The 15,329-nt window shown below is 37.5% G+C and overlaps 2 protein-coding genes across 2 annotated transcripts; one reads left to right on the top strand and one right to left on the bottom strand.

Annotated features, from left to right (window-relative positions):
• The first annotated feature begins 227 nt into the window (after positions 1 to 227).
• LOC129302277 (3-hydroxyisobutyryl-CoA hydrolase-like protein 2, mitochondrial) lies at positions 228 to 6,421 on the top strand. Its single transcript, XM_054941043.1, has 14 exons — positions 228 to 474; positions 677 to 757; positions 858 to 926; positions 1,295 to 1,358; positions 3,083 to 3,162; positions 3,670 to 3,753; positions 3,960 to 4,044; positions 4,359 to 4,444; positions 4,522 to 4,643; positions 4,852 to 4,912; positions 5,371 to 5,469; positions 5,563 to 5,664; positions 5,739 to 5,780; positions 5,891 to 6,421. Exons 1-14 carry the CDS (start codon positions 361 to 363, stop codon positions 6,008 to 6,010), a joined length of 1,209 nt encoding a protein of 402 aa, XP_054797018.1. The 5' UTR covers positions 228 to 360; the 3' UTR covers positions 6,011 to 6,421.
• A 1,348-nt stretch (positions 6,422 to 7,769) lies between these two features.
• Positions 7,770 to 14,707, bottom strand: LOC129303116 (DNA-directed RNA polymerases IV and V subunit 2-like). The gene is made up of 8 exons (XM_054942185.1): positions 14,477 to 14,707; positions 13,666 to 14,221; positions 13,013 to 13,225; positions 11,765 to 12,645; positions 10,532 to 10,823; positions 9,126 to 10,070; positions 8,665 to 8,936; positions 7,770 to 8,372 (listed from the first exon to the last, which is right to left on the bottom strand). Exons 2-8 carry the CDS (start codon positions 14,113 to 14,115, stop codon positions 7,871 to 7,873), a joined length of 3,555 nt encoding a protein of 1,184 aa, XP_054798160.1. The 5' UTR covers positions 14,116 to 14,221; positions 14,477 to 14,707; the 3' UTR covers positions 7,770 to 7,870.
• Positions 14,708 to 15,329: the final 622 nt, after the last annotated feature.

The following is a 15,329-nucleotide window of genomic DNA, read 5'->3' as shown; positions in this document are numbered from 1 at the left end:
GTGTTACAGCTACTTAGTTGTAGATTTGGTGTATTTTGATTTTGTGACCTTTCATATGAACGACTTACTTTTTGTCCAAAAAATAGGTGCTAATGGTCTATGGACGTGAATATGTGATTGAAATGAGGCCGAGCAAATCCAATGCATGGGCTTTCCCCTCTGGGCCTATGGAGCCGATATGCTTTCTGTCGGATGAGCCTACGTCACAAGAGATTCAGCCCCTGATTCAATTTACCCATCCATTTGAAATCGGCATGACCCCTTTGATGGACTTCGGACCTCGCGGTAACGGCGTTCACTTCAGACACCAGAGCTCAAACGGTGGCGAACTTTCGAAAGCGGAGCGAGTGAGAGCACAAGATGCAGAGATTGAAAGCTCTGCTACCGGAGAATAGGTGCTCATTCCGCAGCTTTCATCGGAGAGCCTTCTCTGCTCAACCGAACTATGTCGAGCATGATGACGGCCAAGACCAGGTCATTTTTTCGCATTCTCCTTCGTGATTTGCTTGCTTTATAGCTGAAGGTGTGTGCAGGTTGATCACCTAAGATTTGGTTATATCTTAGAAGGCAAAAGGTCCAGGAATGCCCTGTACAAATCGTTTAATATTTGCGTCCTATTAATTTCTGCCCATTCGTCGATTTTATTTTTACTTACTGTTTCTTTCTGTACATTTAGATTTTAGTTGAAGGAAAAGCTATATCGAGAGCTGCTATTCTTAACAGGCCAAATGCTCTTAATGCACTCACTACTTCGATGGTTAGGCCTTTCTTCGTTTCTTCCGGCCACTCGTCCATTCGATATTTCAATTCGTACGTCTTTCGTAAATATCGTAAGTAGCGGCTGTTTCCATTTGTAGGTATCTCGACTGACGAGATTGTATACTTCATGGGAAGATAGTCCTGATATCGGCTTTGTTTTAATGAAGGTATCTGGTTGATTTCACGATAGTAACTTGGCGTAGAACTACAGAATGGAAGCATTATGCATTTCACTATTTAAATTTATTACCTGTCTACTAAAAAAGTGGAGGATAATTTCTGCTTTCCATCCATGAGGTCTCCCTAGTTATGGTTAAAATAATAAAAAAAAAAATGTCGTTATCCATTATATTTTCAGCACACCTATTAATGAATTATTGCATCTTAGTGGTAAGGGTGGGTTGGAAACAGCTATATATATTATTAAATTGGTAGGCTTTATCAAGGTTTGTCCTGTGAAGCCTTTGATTATGGCCTTTCTCTCATAAAGATGGATCAATGTTTTGATTGAATTGATATCATGAGTTTTATGAAGGCTAATGGCAGGGCCTTTTGTTCTGGGGGAGACGTTGTAAGGCTTTATCACTTGCTGAGTCAAGGTATGTTGTATTTCGATCTTGTCTAAATGAGTTCATCATTTAATTGCATCTTCGGACACTTCATTAGCTAGTAATACCAAAATATGTTTCAAGTAATGTCAAAATAGTATTGTATGACATCTCATCATTTCATAAATCATACTAGAAATCAGCCAAATTATTTATGTCATAACAAAGGATTTTCCTATAACGATTGGACTATATCAGGGATCATCTTTGAGTCCTTATCTGTTCAACTTGATTTTAAATGTTTTGACAGAACATATTCAAGGGGAAATTTCCAAATGTATGCTCTTCGCTGATGATATAGTTCTTATAGCAAAGACAAGAAAAGAGTTTAATTGCAAACTTGAGTTATGGAGGAGGACATTGGAGTCAAAAAGTTTCCGTCTGAGTAGGAGTAAGACGGAATATTTATATTGTAAATTTGATAAGAGACTAGTCGACAGTAATTTGGAAGTAAAATTGAGAGATCAAATTATACCTCAAGTGGAAAAGTTTAGATATTTAGGAGCCATTATTCAACATGATGGCGAAATCAGTGGGGATATTTCACATAGGATTCAAGCTTGGTGGTTTAATTGGAGAAAAGCTAAAGAAGTTATTTGCGATCGTAAGGTGCCTAATAAACTTAAAGGAAAGTTTTATCGTACTGCTATCAGACCGGCAATGTTATATAGTAGTAAATGTTGGGCTCTAACAGGACAGCAAGAGCATAAAGTTGGAGTAGCAGAGATGAGAATGTTACGATGGATGTGCAGACATACACGTAAAGGTAAAATTCGAAATGAGTACGTACGCGAAAAAGTGAGGGTAGCACCTATTGAAGAAAAAATGATAGAAAATCGGTTGAGATGGTTTGGACATGTATAAAAAAAACCAAGGAAGGCACCGGTGAGAAGAGTGGAACATATAATTTTGAGCCCGATTAAGAGGGGCAGAGGAAGGCCTAAGAGAACACTCTTGGAAGTTGTTGAACGCGATCTCTTAATTAATAATATTCCTAAAAGTTTGATAAATAATAGAGCACAATGATGTCTTGCAATCCATGTAGGCGACTCCATCTAGTGGGATAAAGGCTTGTTGTTGTTGTTGTTGTTGTTGTATTTGTGTTACACATTTCAACTTCTCGCTACATGGTAGCTTATTTAGTGAATGCCCTATATCATAAAGTTAACTCACTGGAGGCTTTATGAAATGAATCAAATAATTTCAGTGATTGAACGTCACTAATTAGTTCCATTAAATCTTACCCTACATGGCATTATTTCCTTTTGGTATTAAGGAATCATAACCATAAACAAGACAGTACCAACAGTTGGAGTATATCCTTGATACGGAATACTGCAATAAGGTAACTGAGAATGACAACATACTAACCTGCCTCACACTGAAAATTGAGTCCCGCCAAAGAAATCAAAGTAGGAGGGAAAATTCAACCTTTTTTATTGCTTGGTCCCTTATATGAATAAAAATAAAAATGTTATTTCAGATATTTTAAGAATTAGGATCACTTGTATAGCACATCAAATCGGTTTATTTGAAAGGTAGGACTATCATATGTAATTAATATCTAGTTTAGCTCACAAAATTATGTTGTTTTGCATTTACTTCTTTACAAGAAGTAGTTTTTACATTCATGACAATGTTAGTTTCTTACTAGTTATTGATTATTAATGATGGGTTGATGACATTCATGATATTTTAAGTCTTATGATGACCAGGAAATGCTGAAGAAGCAAAACAATTTTTCAATGCATTATACAAGTACGTATATCTTCAAGGAACCTATCTTAAGCCCCATGTAAGTATTGAACCATTTCTTAACCCTCATACATATGGCACATGAAGTATTGCATCATCTCAAATGTTTTTGACTGAGATATAGGGTTGTCTATGTAATAACTATTTGACCAGTACATTGACTATGTCAAATTCAAGCATTTTTGGGTCTTAAATGGGTGATAACTCTCCTAGCTTGATTTTAAATTAGTCAACTTTGTGTTTTCCTATGTATAAATTATTACTTAACGATACCATCATTAAATATTTCTGCACATTTTACATTTCTTTGATTATTGTTAAAATGGATTACTAATTGAAATTCAAAAGGTTGCTCACAGAAAATGTGAGGTGGCTATCTTCTTACTTTTTAATTGGATCAAAATGAAGGAAAATACATTTTTCCTATATTATGCTTGATTTTGCCATTTCTTGCTGTGAGGCCTTTGTGGGAGAAGTTGCAATAAATATTTATGCCTGGCTATTTGAAATGACTTCTGAGCAAGGAATTACACGCGCATTTATGCAGGTTGCTATTTTGGATGGTGTAACAATGGGATGTGGTGCTGGAATTTCACTTCCAGGGATGTTTCGTGTGGTAACTGATAAAACTGTAAGTGATTTTTTAGATACTTGCCAACTTAACCCATTGTGCTAGACCAGTTGTATGAAACACTATGATTTGAGTACAGTAGTTCGAATTTCATTACTTCTACGTTATGATCTTCTCCCAATATTCTAGGTCTAGACTCTTTTTCCCCCTAAAGTGAATCAGTAAATTCAAGTAACGAGCATTGATCTAATGTTTGAACTTTGCAGCTTTTTTCTAACCCAGAGGCTCAAATGGGTTTTCACCCGGATGCAGGGGCTTCCTTTTATCTCTCTCGTTTACCTGGCTACTTAGGTAATTAACTTTTTCCTGCAATTTAAGAACATGGTTCCTGTGTGATATTTTAGTATTCTTTGAGACTTAGAGGTGGATGTATTGTTTAAATACATATTAGACTGCACCTGAACGTAGCACCATATTTGGCACATGCTTCCTCCTAAATAAGAAATTCTTCTAAATATTTCCACAACCATTAACTGTAGAGGTTTGTGTGAAGTTGTAGATATTCATGCTGCAAGTATGTATCGTGTTGCACTTTTGTTGATAATTTTCAACTAATCTGGAAAATAAGTTGCAAAATTTTTTATAATTAATATTATGCTATGCAGGGGAATATCTGGCCCTTACGGGAGAGAAGCTTAATGGTGTGGAGATGATTGCTTGTGGCCTTGCGACTCACTATACACTAAATGCTGTATGTTTTTAACTTTGATTTTGTGCTTTCCTTCGTTAAATTTTCCTGTTACTTAGTAACTCAGCTCCCATTGGCAGAGGCTTGCTTGGCTTGAAGAACGCCTTGGTAAACTCGTCACAGATGATGCTTCTGTTGTAGAGTCATCCCTGGCACAGTATGGTGATCTTGTTTATCCAGACAGTAGGAGTATTCTTCGCAAGTAATGTTGTGTTAACTCTTCCTTATTTCCGGAACATTCTGTTGGAGTTTCACACATTATTCATTGCATCAACCCCCCTCCCCACCTTCCCCTCCTTCAACCTGGCATCTTTTCGTGTATCTATTATTCTATTTGTATTTTTGTTCTCTTATACTATACTTTATGTGAGTTCTCTGCTTCTGAGTGTCTAATTCTACTTTTGACTCAGGATTGATACAATTGATAGATGTTTCAGCCATGATACAGTTGAGGAAATTATTGATGCTCTGGTAAGCGTCTTGTGGAATAATTTATACATGATTTATAATTAGGCTAAGAGAAATTGACAATTTAATATCACAACTGAATTTCCTTGACCCACAATAAATGAACATAAATTGTAAGACTATGCAGGCTCATCAATGAATCAGATAGCCCCCTTGCATACCTATCAGCCTTGATATTTTTTTATGCTGGCACGACAATTTTCCTGAAAGTTCACATTCTTAGCAACAAGGTTTCTGGTAGTTGGTCAAATTTGGAGTTCCGCGGTTATAACTTGTTTGTGGCCACCCCTGGTGGCAACCTCTCCCCAAAATCTAAAATAAATAAAATGGGAGGAAACTAGGTGGTTCACTTTCACTAAACAAGTCAGTTTGTCATACTGCTAGTTGTCTACACCATCCGACGGGAAAGACCAATTGATTTGGTGCTTGACTATTTTCAACATGAACTGATATTCACTCAGGAGAAGGAAGCCACGGAGTCTTACGATGAATGGTGTGTAACAGCACTTAAAAAGATAAGAGAAGCCTCTCCGTTGAGTTTGAAAATTACTTTAAGATCTGTGAGTAGCATCTCCTTCGGTACACTTATTAACTATTAATTTCCATCCCAGATTGTAGTTGATCAATGCTTTAACTTTTGCGATCAAATTTAGATTCGTGAAGGGAGATTTGAAACTCTTGATAAATGTCTTCTGCGTGAATACCGGATATCCCTTCGTGGAATTTCTCAGCAGGTCTCCTCTGATTTCCTCGAGGTATGACAATGTTTTTTCTTCATATAGTACACTTCCATTTGTTCGTATTTGTACTTGACTTGTTGTCTGTGTAGGGTGTTCGAGCAAGACTGGTTGATAAAGATTTTGCACCCAAGGTATTCATTTTTTGTCCCAATATCTGTGCCTCTATTAATTCGGCGGATCTTTTTTTTTTTTTAAATATATATATATATATATATTTGATCTTAAAAAAAAAATAATGCAGTGGGACCCACCTAACTTAAAAGAAGTATCAGAGGACATGGTTGAATGTTATTTCTCTCCATGTAATGAAGTTGAGTCTGAACTGGAGTTGCCCACTGCCTTGAGGGAACCTTACATGTGAAGCATGGTCAATACCCGTAAGCAGCGGCAAGGGTAGTCACTTTATTTATGAAGCTTTCGAACTCTACGAACAGTGTTCAAAAAAAGGGTTGGGGGGGGGGGGGTGGGGGGGATCTTTGTTGGAATAGCATAAAAATGTAGTGGTCCTTCCCTTTTCTTCCGTTCTTGTTGGAAGGTTGAATGAATTCCGACTTCAGCCGTAATTTTTGGTCTTCACTCGTCACATGTCTTGAATCCAATTTGCTGTTACCTTTCCATTAACTTGCTTAGGAGAATATAATAGGGGGAGCAAAAATCTTCGTGTGAGTGCATTATTGCAGCTAAAAAAACCAGTTGATGGTGCCTTTCTTGGGCTTCAATATTTCATGAATTAGTAATAATTAAAAACCAATTATTGCTGAGTTAACTACAAGCAGGGTTAAGAAACTGTAGAAATTCTAGGTCAACAGCCATGGGGTGAAGTTTCAGAAAAGGGGGGGAGTAGAAATTAGCTTTCTTAACAAGAGTTTCCTATAATATTTTGCAAATAGCTTGTGTCACCAGTGTGCTATTCTAAAATATAAAATTTATAAAATCTTGCACTATTATAAGTTGTGAATTTGTGAATTACTGAAGTGAAGGAAAACTTAAAAGGGAGGGCAGCATCTTCCCTTCCCCCCTTTCCTTTTCTAACCATTAGATCAATATTTGAAAGGTTAAGATATAATCTTGTTTTGGATGAAGATATTGGGGCGAGTGCGGAATAGTGCGCGGGGTCTTTAGAAAGACTCCTGAATCTGGGGAGCCTTTTACCCCCGTAATCTTTTTATGAATTGGGTTGAGGCCCTCGTTAATGACAGGAAAAATTCCTTCTAGGAGTTGACGAGAAATATTAGTTTTTCAATAAGCAACATGACAAATAAATCTTTATAAAATAAGAAAATAACAATTTACTCTTATGAAATATAATAATAATAGTGAAAGTCTTAAGGAGTTTTTGTTTAGATTAAATTTGTGTGAAATTATTTTAAGGCTTTTCTATAATTTAAAAAGTTGTGATTTTTTAAATTATTTTAATTCTTGATGAAATTAAATTGGTAAATATTTATACTAAACTTATGAATTATATAAAATCAGTTGAACTTTATTGATTGAAGAAAATTGTCGATAAAAAAATGATTTCTTCAATCATTTGAGTCATTAGTAAAACTAAATTTATGAATATTTATACTAAATTTGTGACCATCTAAAATTAGTAACAAGTGACAGAGATACTAAAATAATTTCATATAAAAAGTTACCTTAAAACCACCCTATTATTATCATCACATTTTATAGGATGAAATTATCATTTTTTTATTTCAAAAGAATTTATTTGTCATTTACCCTTTTCAATATGCCATTGCTATAGGACAGACGACCGTGAAAAATTGGTGATTGTTGCCGGCTGACAACAAAATGTGTCTCACAAACATCACTGTATTTTTGCGGTGCAAGTCATGGGCTAGTCCAGGAAATTTCTTGCCTCCCTCACATTTTTGTTAAGGCCAGGAGTCAGTTGCTTTCCCACCCATGACTGTCAGATTCACTGACAACTCCAACATTTTTTGGTCTCTATTGATTCAATCAAATTAAAATAATCATGTGGGACTTTTTTAAAAAAGAAAATGTAATAACAAATCGAGGATGATAGATGCACTAAACTTGAGAACAAACAAGGTAATTGTATGCTCCAAGTCCACGCTGGCATCAAAGGATCATCCTGATTTAAACAGTGGATATTTACTCCAACTTAAGAAGCTGATATTTCAGGAAAAAAAAGTCAGGCCGAAAAGCAGCATATAGGGCATAGGCTACACGAGGAACATGTAGGAAAAGGGCTTTAGCAGAGTTGGGTTTCAAATTTAAGACTAATGCCCATGCTAAAAAGCTCCTGGCACAATAATTTGGCTCCATAGGGCACGCTGACCTTGACAATGTCATCAAGCGATTCACAGAAGCGGCAGTAGGGACCCCTTACTTTACGGCCGCCAGCCACTGGGCGCAGAATCACATTTGCAACATTTTTGCACTTCCGGCAAATGTGCATCTGAGAGGAGTCACTGAGAGTACAGAGGCGTTCATGCAGGTTAGCGGATGCACCATGCGCGATCAGGCAGTCACGCTCCATTTCACCAAACTTGACACCGCCAAACCGCTTTCTGTCTGCCACAGGCTGCCGGGTTAGCGGGTGAACTGGACCAGTGTTCCGGAATTTTACTTTGTCCTCAGACATGTGGTGCAGTCGCTGGTAGAATGTAGGACCCATAAATATAAGCGAACGGACCATCTCACCAGTTCTCCCATTGTATACTCTCTCATTTCCCCATCTTGAAAATCCAACACTGCCATTACTCAAAAACATGAAGTTACAATTGAGAAGATAAGCAAGAAGGAAAAAGAGTTCCCAAATTTGATAGAGCCAGTAGCAAAGGCAAGCTAGACCATCTCAAAAGTTTGAAAGAGACATGGTTGGCAAACAATTAGCAGAATGCTCACAATGTCACAAAAATAAGCCAAAGCAGAAGTCACAATATATGTCACTCTACAGAATATACCATACATTATGCATTCATATAATCTCAACATGCCATGATTATAATTTAACAATTTTAGTATCATGCTCCGAAACTGTACCTGTGGAGCTGATCGGTGATGGCTTCAACAGAGACTGCAGAGAAAGGGGTGGCATGTTTCAATTTACCACCACAAGCAATCCCCTTTCCTAAAGCAGCCTCTAAGAGCTGCCCAGGAGTTTGCCGTGAGGGAAATGCATGTGGGTTTATAACAATATCAGGAACAATCCCTTGATTTGTAAAAGGAAAGTTCTCCTGAGACTCCAGAAATCCCAAGACACCCTTTTGTCCATGCATACTAGAGAATTTGTCCCCAAGAACTGGGCTCCGAACCTGCAATGATAATGTAGATGACGGAATTTTCTACCAATAAAATTTTAACGTGATTATCAGACTAGTCAGTTTCATTATATGAAACTACATATTCAGAATACTATCTTATGCAACCATACACATGATTGTATGCACTGAATGCACGATCTGGACTGGCATCTTTTCAAGTAACAATGGATTTATTTTTACCTGTCTCAGAGAAACCACAGCAAAATTCTTGCCTTCATCATTTGATGACAACACTACCTTCTGAACATACCCCCTTTCAGTGTGTTTCAGCTTTATACTATGATCAGCCCCCGAATCTGCACATCGCCCAATAATAATATCACCACTCTGCAAGTTTGCCCCAACATATGGAAAGCCATCATCATCCAGGCTATCAACACGACCAATTTTGCTTTGTATCTTTCCAAAATTTATGATGTCCTCAGGTTTTCGCTTCTTATCTGATGATTCCTTGTTGTCAATTTCAGCTTTGTAACTCCTGATGTGCTCAGATCTAAACATACCACGCTGCAAAGAAGCAGCATTCATCACCAAGGAATCCTCTTGGTTGTATCCCAGATGCACATTCACAGCCACAATCGCATTCTGCCCGTTATAAAATTCAGGCTTTGGAAATACTAGATGGCTAGGAGGATATTCTGGTTTTCCAAGACAGTCAGAAGTCATTGTATGGAAAAGGGGCCTTTGGGGATAGTGCAACTGATGGGACAAAGTATCAACTCTGATACTCGGGTTTGTTGTAGAAAAACCAATAGCTTGTGATGAGTGCTTCTGAGACTGGTAGAGCACCCTCCGTGCATGATCATGATTAGCAAACGGTACAAGAGAACAGCTTAAACCCAGTAAGAATGACATATCAAGTTCACAGTGTGTGTACTTCATAGAACTGTTAGCTTCGTCTGCAAATAAATGCTGAACACCCCAAGCAGTAAAGCAGTCCTCTTCTTCTTCTGTCCCAATAAGCTCAACTACTCCTTCATTCAGAAGAGACTGGAAAGAAGATTGATCCCATTCAGACCTTTTAATCTTGCCTAAATTATCAACTACCAAAAGAGGACGCAAAATCCTTCCGCCATCAGAGTATATCCGCACTTCTTGTTGAAGTTGATCCCTTTTTATTTCCACCTAAAAGGAAAATGTCAATCACTAATTTCAGAAGGAAATAAACTGAACCAAACAAACATATTGCAAATAACTTCATTATCTGTATTAAAACAAGAATACTTATCTAAGAACAGAAAAATCACAGAGAAAGAGGATAAAATAACGTGCTGAACAAAGTTATGACAAACCCAGAAAGGAACAATAATAGCATCACTGATATACTATGAAGCTCTTCAATAACATCAGAGCAACAATTTATTAAAAAAAAAGATCATCCAAGCATTAAATAATCCAATCATATGCACACCAAGTGAGGTGTCTAACCCAATGTAACCACAGTATGGTGCTCAAACAAAGCATACAATAATATAATCACCATACTTACTAACATACAGTACAAAGTTCTCTAGAAAGAGTAAATAAATAACCTGTGGCTTGCATAGCATAGAAAACCAACATAAAATGACAGGTTAAAAGCTAACCTGAGGAGGCAATTCATTTCCACGTCGTTTATTTCGTAGCTCTACCACAAATGAAGAGGAGTCTGCACACACTCCAACCCAATCCCCATTTAGGAAGATTTTGTGCTTTCCACCCAGTTTAGTAGAGGTATCATCAACCAGCTCTTCCATCCCACAATCAAATAGCTGAGGTAGTATATTTTCAGTTGTTTTTGAACTAACTAGTCCAGTAACAGCTAAATTTTTTACAAGTCCACAATTTTCACCATCTGGGGTGGAGAGGAAACACACCTTACCCCAGTGGGAAGGATGCCTGTGGTCACAATAGTCAATTAATATAAAATCAAAGCAATAGTTTTATCTTATGAAATGCACAAAACGATATATTTATTGAATGTTTAAGACACTAATTAAATAATTCAAAGATAAAAACGCAGGACCCACAAAAATACATTCAACTGGGTCAGTAGACAGCCAAAGCCACTAATAAGAATAAATCACTTCCAAATAATAGCCTATGCATTCTGTAAAGCAAATGAAATCATGGCCTAAACTCAAGTTTAATGAAGGAGACATTTGAATTTTTAATATTTCTCAAGTTTGAATTAACTTGTACTGGATCCATTTAATCAAAAGCTAATAATAATGCAGCAAAAATTGGAGTTTGGAAGATAGTTTCAATTGTCAACATGAAGCTCAATATCCAGAATGTAACACACGCAGCACTTGCAAGTGTTAAACCAAGTAATCACAATTATAAAGATAAGAGTACAGTAATTTTTATAGTCCCAATCATTTGCTGTGTTTGAGAATGGGTTTAGGAAATTAGCGGTTATAAAGTGTCATTTAATGTCTCAGACTTCCTCATGCATTTAGTAGACATCTTAATCCTAACAGGTTTAGGACTTCATTCACAGGCCTTCCCAAACCTTAATTTTCTAACAAAAATCTAATGAGTCTTTATCCAAACCTTTCTTCTAAGCTCAAAGCATATTTTGCAAGTTTCATTTCCAACAAGTGAGGATAAGAGAGATAGAAATATAAAAACACAGGATACAAATCTAACTCTAATATTTCAGCATGACCACAGCCGTTGGTGACTGACGCAAACAAACACCAAACAGCCACAGAATAACCATTCAATCAAAGAGGATCAAAATTATCAAACATTGCCACAGTGCCCCACCCACTGTGCACTTCCCCAGAGTAAGGGGGGAAAAAACAAGGAAACAAACCAAGTTTAAAGTAACTTACGGGTATCTAGCATCTCCAACCTTTCCAGTGTACTGAACCTGCTGCCTGGTTCTTCTCATTTCAGCCATGGTCTGCAATGGATTTGTTCGCCCAAGATTTGCTACCACACCAGATATCCTTTCAGTCCTTTTATAAGGATGTGACCACGCTCCAGTTGAGAATGCCCTTTGAAGACCATTTGTAATTATGGATGCATCAAGATAGTGCTCAATTGGACGAATATCACGATCCCCATAAAGGTCTCTTTGCAAAACTTTTGCCAAACGCTTCCGAGCATGAGAAATATGCACTCTCAGCTCCCGGTCAAGCAATTCACCAGCCAAGTCAAGCCGCTTGTTTCTGAAATCATCCCTGTTATCACATTTTCGACGGCCACTATATGCGAGCAATAGACACTTGACCATATATGCAAGGAAGCGTGCCTTTCTATTCATGCCTCTAGCATTGGGAAAAGCATATGTAGTCAGACACTCTTCAATAGATCCTGTAGGTGGAAATTGGCTGCGTTTTACTAGTCCTTCTATGTGACTACAGGCTACATTCTCTCGCCGAAAGCCTTCACAACTGTCATCAGCATCACGAATGGATGCAAAGAGAATATTTTGAATATCAGCTTCATCATGACCATAATCAATGAGCTCTATGACCTCTTTGTCTGATGAGACACCAAAGGCAAAAAATAGTATCCATACAGGAATCTCAACTGACAAAAAATATACTGTAAGCACCTTCTCTCCACCTTTAATATCTTCACTTCGGGGATTCCCTACCAGCTTGATAACTAGCCTATTCCTCTTCGTCAGTGACTTGTATGAAACTGCCCATGGATTGTTTATAATCCAAAGCCTCTTTGGATAGATTTGCTCTTGTGCAATAAATGTCTGCAACAAATTTATATAAAATACGTGCTAAAGCAGTAACAAAGAAAGTTATAGGAATGAAATATTAAAGACTAAAAAAAAAAAAAATAATGGATAACGAAACTGTAAAAGGAAGCCACATAAATTCTGCCATGGGAATGGATGAATGGGAGCTAATTATTACTGCAAAGCACCAACAATTGTAGAAACTTACTACAAAGGACCGTCTCAAAATGCATTAATGCAGAACTCAATATGAAACTCTCTCTCTTCACCATACCACAAGTAAAATCTTATTCTAAAAGAAGGAATTGAATTTCTTCCCATGAATTTATTAGCATAAACAATTGAAAACAGGACTAAAATTTACATGATGAATTCAGCTAACCTTCTCCGCACCCTTGATCAGAAAGTAGCCTCCAAGATCATAATCACAATCCCCTTTGTCAGCTCCTTTCATCCAGCATATATCAGACTTCACCATGACAGGCAATCGCCCAACAGTTATTTCCCTGCTGTCCTCCATGACAGACTCTTTATCAACGTACTGTTCTTTCCCAGTCTTAAATTTGTCGCTTCTAACCAGTTTTTGGATATATATCTAAAATTGATACGAACACAAAATATATTGGTATATACTTTTCAAAACTATCAGAACATGCACCAAAAAATTGCCCATCCGGAGAGACATGGCATACAAGCATAATTCATCAAATCATTCACTCAGCTCTAGAGAATCACAAAGGCTTCCTCATTAAAGTTTAGCAAATCAAATTGAACGAAAAGCAATCGCTTAAACAGCTATTTGAATCGAAGACCAAAAAGGGAAAAACGATAAGAAGAAGAAAATGATTCTCTCCTGATTTCATGAACAATTTTATTCCGAAGAGCAACATTTTTTTCATCATCAACGAATAACCAGTTACCAGGATATCCCTCAAACCTCAACATAAGTTGAGCAAAAGCTCACCGATAGAACATTGGCAAGGAACCAAATGCAAAAGTAATTACTTTTTGGCAAAACATTTCAGTTATAATTACCTGAACATGAACCTCCACTTTAATTTTCGATGAATACGTCATCCTCTGCAAGCGGGCATGCCTAGGAAGCATCTTGAACTCTTTCACATTTCCTTCACCACCCCAGAATGTGGGCTGATCAAGGGTAACTTTCCCAAACCTCACTGAAGCATATCGCCAGTCTTTATCACCCTTCTTTGAGGGATCAAACCCAGGGTCAACATTTAGCTCCCCAAATGAATCAAAAACATGCTGCAGGCCATGGCTGATGAACTCGTTGTAGGAGTTGATCTGGTGACTGATCAGCCCGTACTCATCAAAGAATAACATTGTAGCCTTCTTACACAAACTTTGGAGGTTTTCTTTCCCCAGCTCGCTTACATTTGACAAGCCTTGATCGTCCTCCTCCATATTATCAACCGCCCTGGAATGCTTCCCGCTACCCTTACTAGAACTAACATCGACACCCATGACTCCTTTCTACACTGTCTGCCAAAATCCTTTCCCTTAAAAATTTATCCCCAACCAAAACTAGTTCTTCTAGCCACAGCAGATCGGACAAAAGTAGTTATGTGACCTGCAAAAATGGGCCAAGAAAATCTTAATGCACCATTCCATAAAGACCTCGAATCCGGTAGCATACCCGAGGTAAAAAGACAATCACACAATGCGATTAAAATAAAAGTATGATTACTTGACATTCTCTCATACTGGCTCCGACCAATAATAAAGAACCAAAAAAAAAAAAAAAACCTAGTCCCTTTTCTCAGTTTATCCTTTACTAATGAGTAAGGCCTAAACAGGGAAAAGCAATGTTTTTTCGCAAACTAACCGGCAAATAAACTAAAGAACTATTAACGGAGACGCCGGGAAAACAACACTGGCGAAGCCACCGAATAAACTGCAGCCGCAGCGTCGATGTTGTTGGTGCTGCAGAGGAAGAAGCCTCTCTTTGCGGTGGAGCGGCGAGATTGCCCTTTAAGCTCTCTGCTAATGGCGACCTTCGAAATTTGCACAATACTCGAGGGGTGGGAGACTAGGAGCTCTCTCAGAGGACGGACAGTGGCAAGAGTACTGAAGACCAAAATAAATGAAAATGAAAAATCTAAAATATTAAATTAAAATATTTTGGGAAATAACAGGATTGCTACAAATACAAATATTATAGCAAAGCCAAACAAATAAGAGGGAGAGAGATTACAACGACCAGGGGACGAGATATCAAAAATATGAAAACATAAATTATCAGTGTAAGCTTGATAAGATAATCAATCGATACATTTATTTACTTCCTTAAAAGTGTGGTCGAATATGATTGTCCAACTTCACATAGTGAGATCTTTAATTCTATTAATGATAGCAGCAAGTGGGTGGGTAGTAGAGAACTCATTGTGAATTAGTGAGAGAGCTTTCATAGAGTTAGTATAAACATTAACTTTCTTGAACTTCTCCGCCCATCAAATGTTTAAACTTTCCAAGATGCTCATAAGTTTGGCAGCTATACTTGGGTAATAATCTAGGTATCTGGAGTAACTTTTAATCCAGTTTCCTTGGTTGCTTCGGATAAGACCCCGCATTTAGCTGTATCGTGAATGTTGATGGAGTCATAAGTATCCAATCTAATCCAACCTTCTTCAGGAATAATCCATCTAGCTGTTGCTCTATCACCCTTTTAAGTAAGGAAG

Source organism: Prosopis cineraria, unplaced genomic scaffold, assembly GCF_029017545.1.
Source record: "Prosopis cineraria cultivar Desert tree isolate PC_DT_omini unplaced genomic scaffold, ASM2901754v1 PC2, whole genome shotgun sequence".
Lineage (NCBI taxonomy): Eukaryota > Viridiplantae > Streptophyta > Magnoliopsida > Fabales > Fabaceae > Prosopis > Prosopis cineraria.
This window is presented reverse-complemented; position numbering and strand designations above follow the sequence as displayed.

Bases quoted from the DNA above. Each gene is read 5' to 3' on its own strand.
- LOC129302277 (XM_054941043.1), top strand. From the start codon at position 361: ATGCAGAGATTGAAAGCTCTGCTACCGGAGAATAGGTGCTCATTCCGC. The intron at 475-676 runs GTCATTTTTTCG...CTGTACATTTAG, and splicing joins ATGATGACGGCCAAGACCAG to ATTTTAGTTGAAGGAAAAGC. The intron at 4,445-4,521 runs GTATGTTTTTAA...TCCCATTGGCAG, and splicing joins CTCACTATACACTAAATGCT to AGGCTTGCTTGGCTTGAAGA.
- LOC129303116 (XM_054942185.1), bottom strand. From the start codon at position 14,115: ATGGGTGTCGATGTTAGTTCTAGTAAGGGTAGCGGGAAGCATTCCAGG. The intron at 10,824-11,764 runs GTAAGTTACTTT...TTGTGACCACAG, and splicing joins GTTGGAGATGCTAGATACCC to GCATCCTTCCCACTGGGGTA. The intron at 8,937-9,125 runs GTAAAAATAAAT...TTATCATTGCAG, and splicing joins CTGTGGTTTCTCTGAGACAG to GTTCGGAGCCCAGTTCTTGG.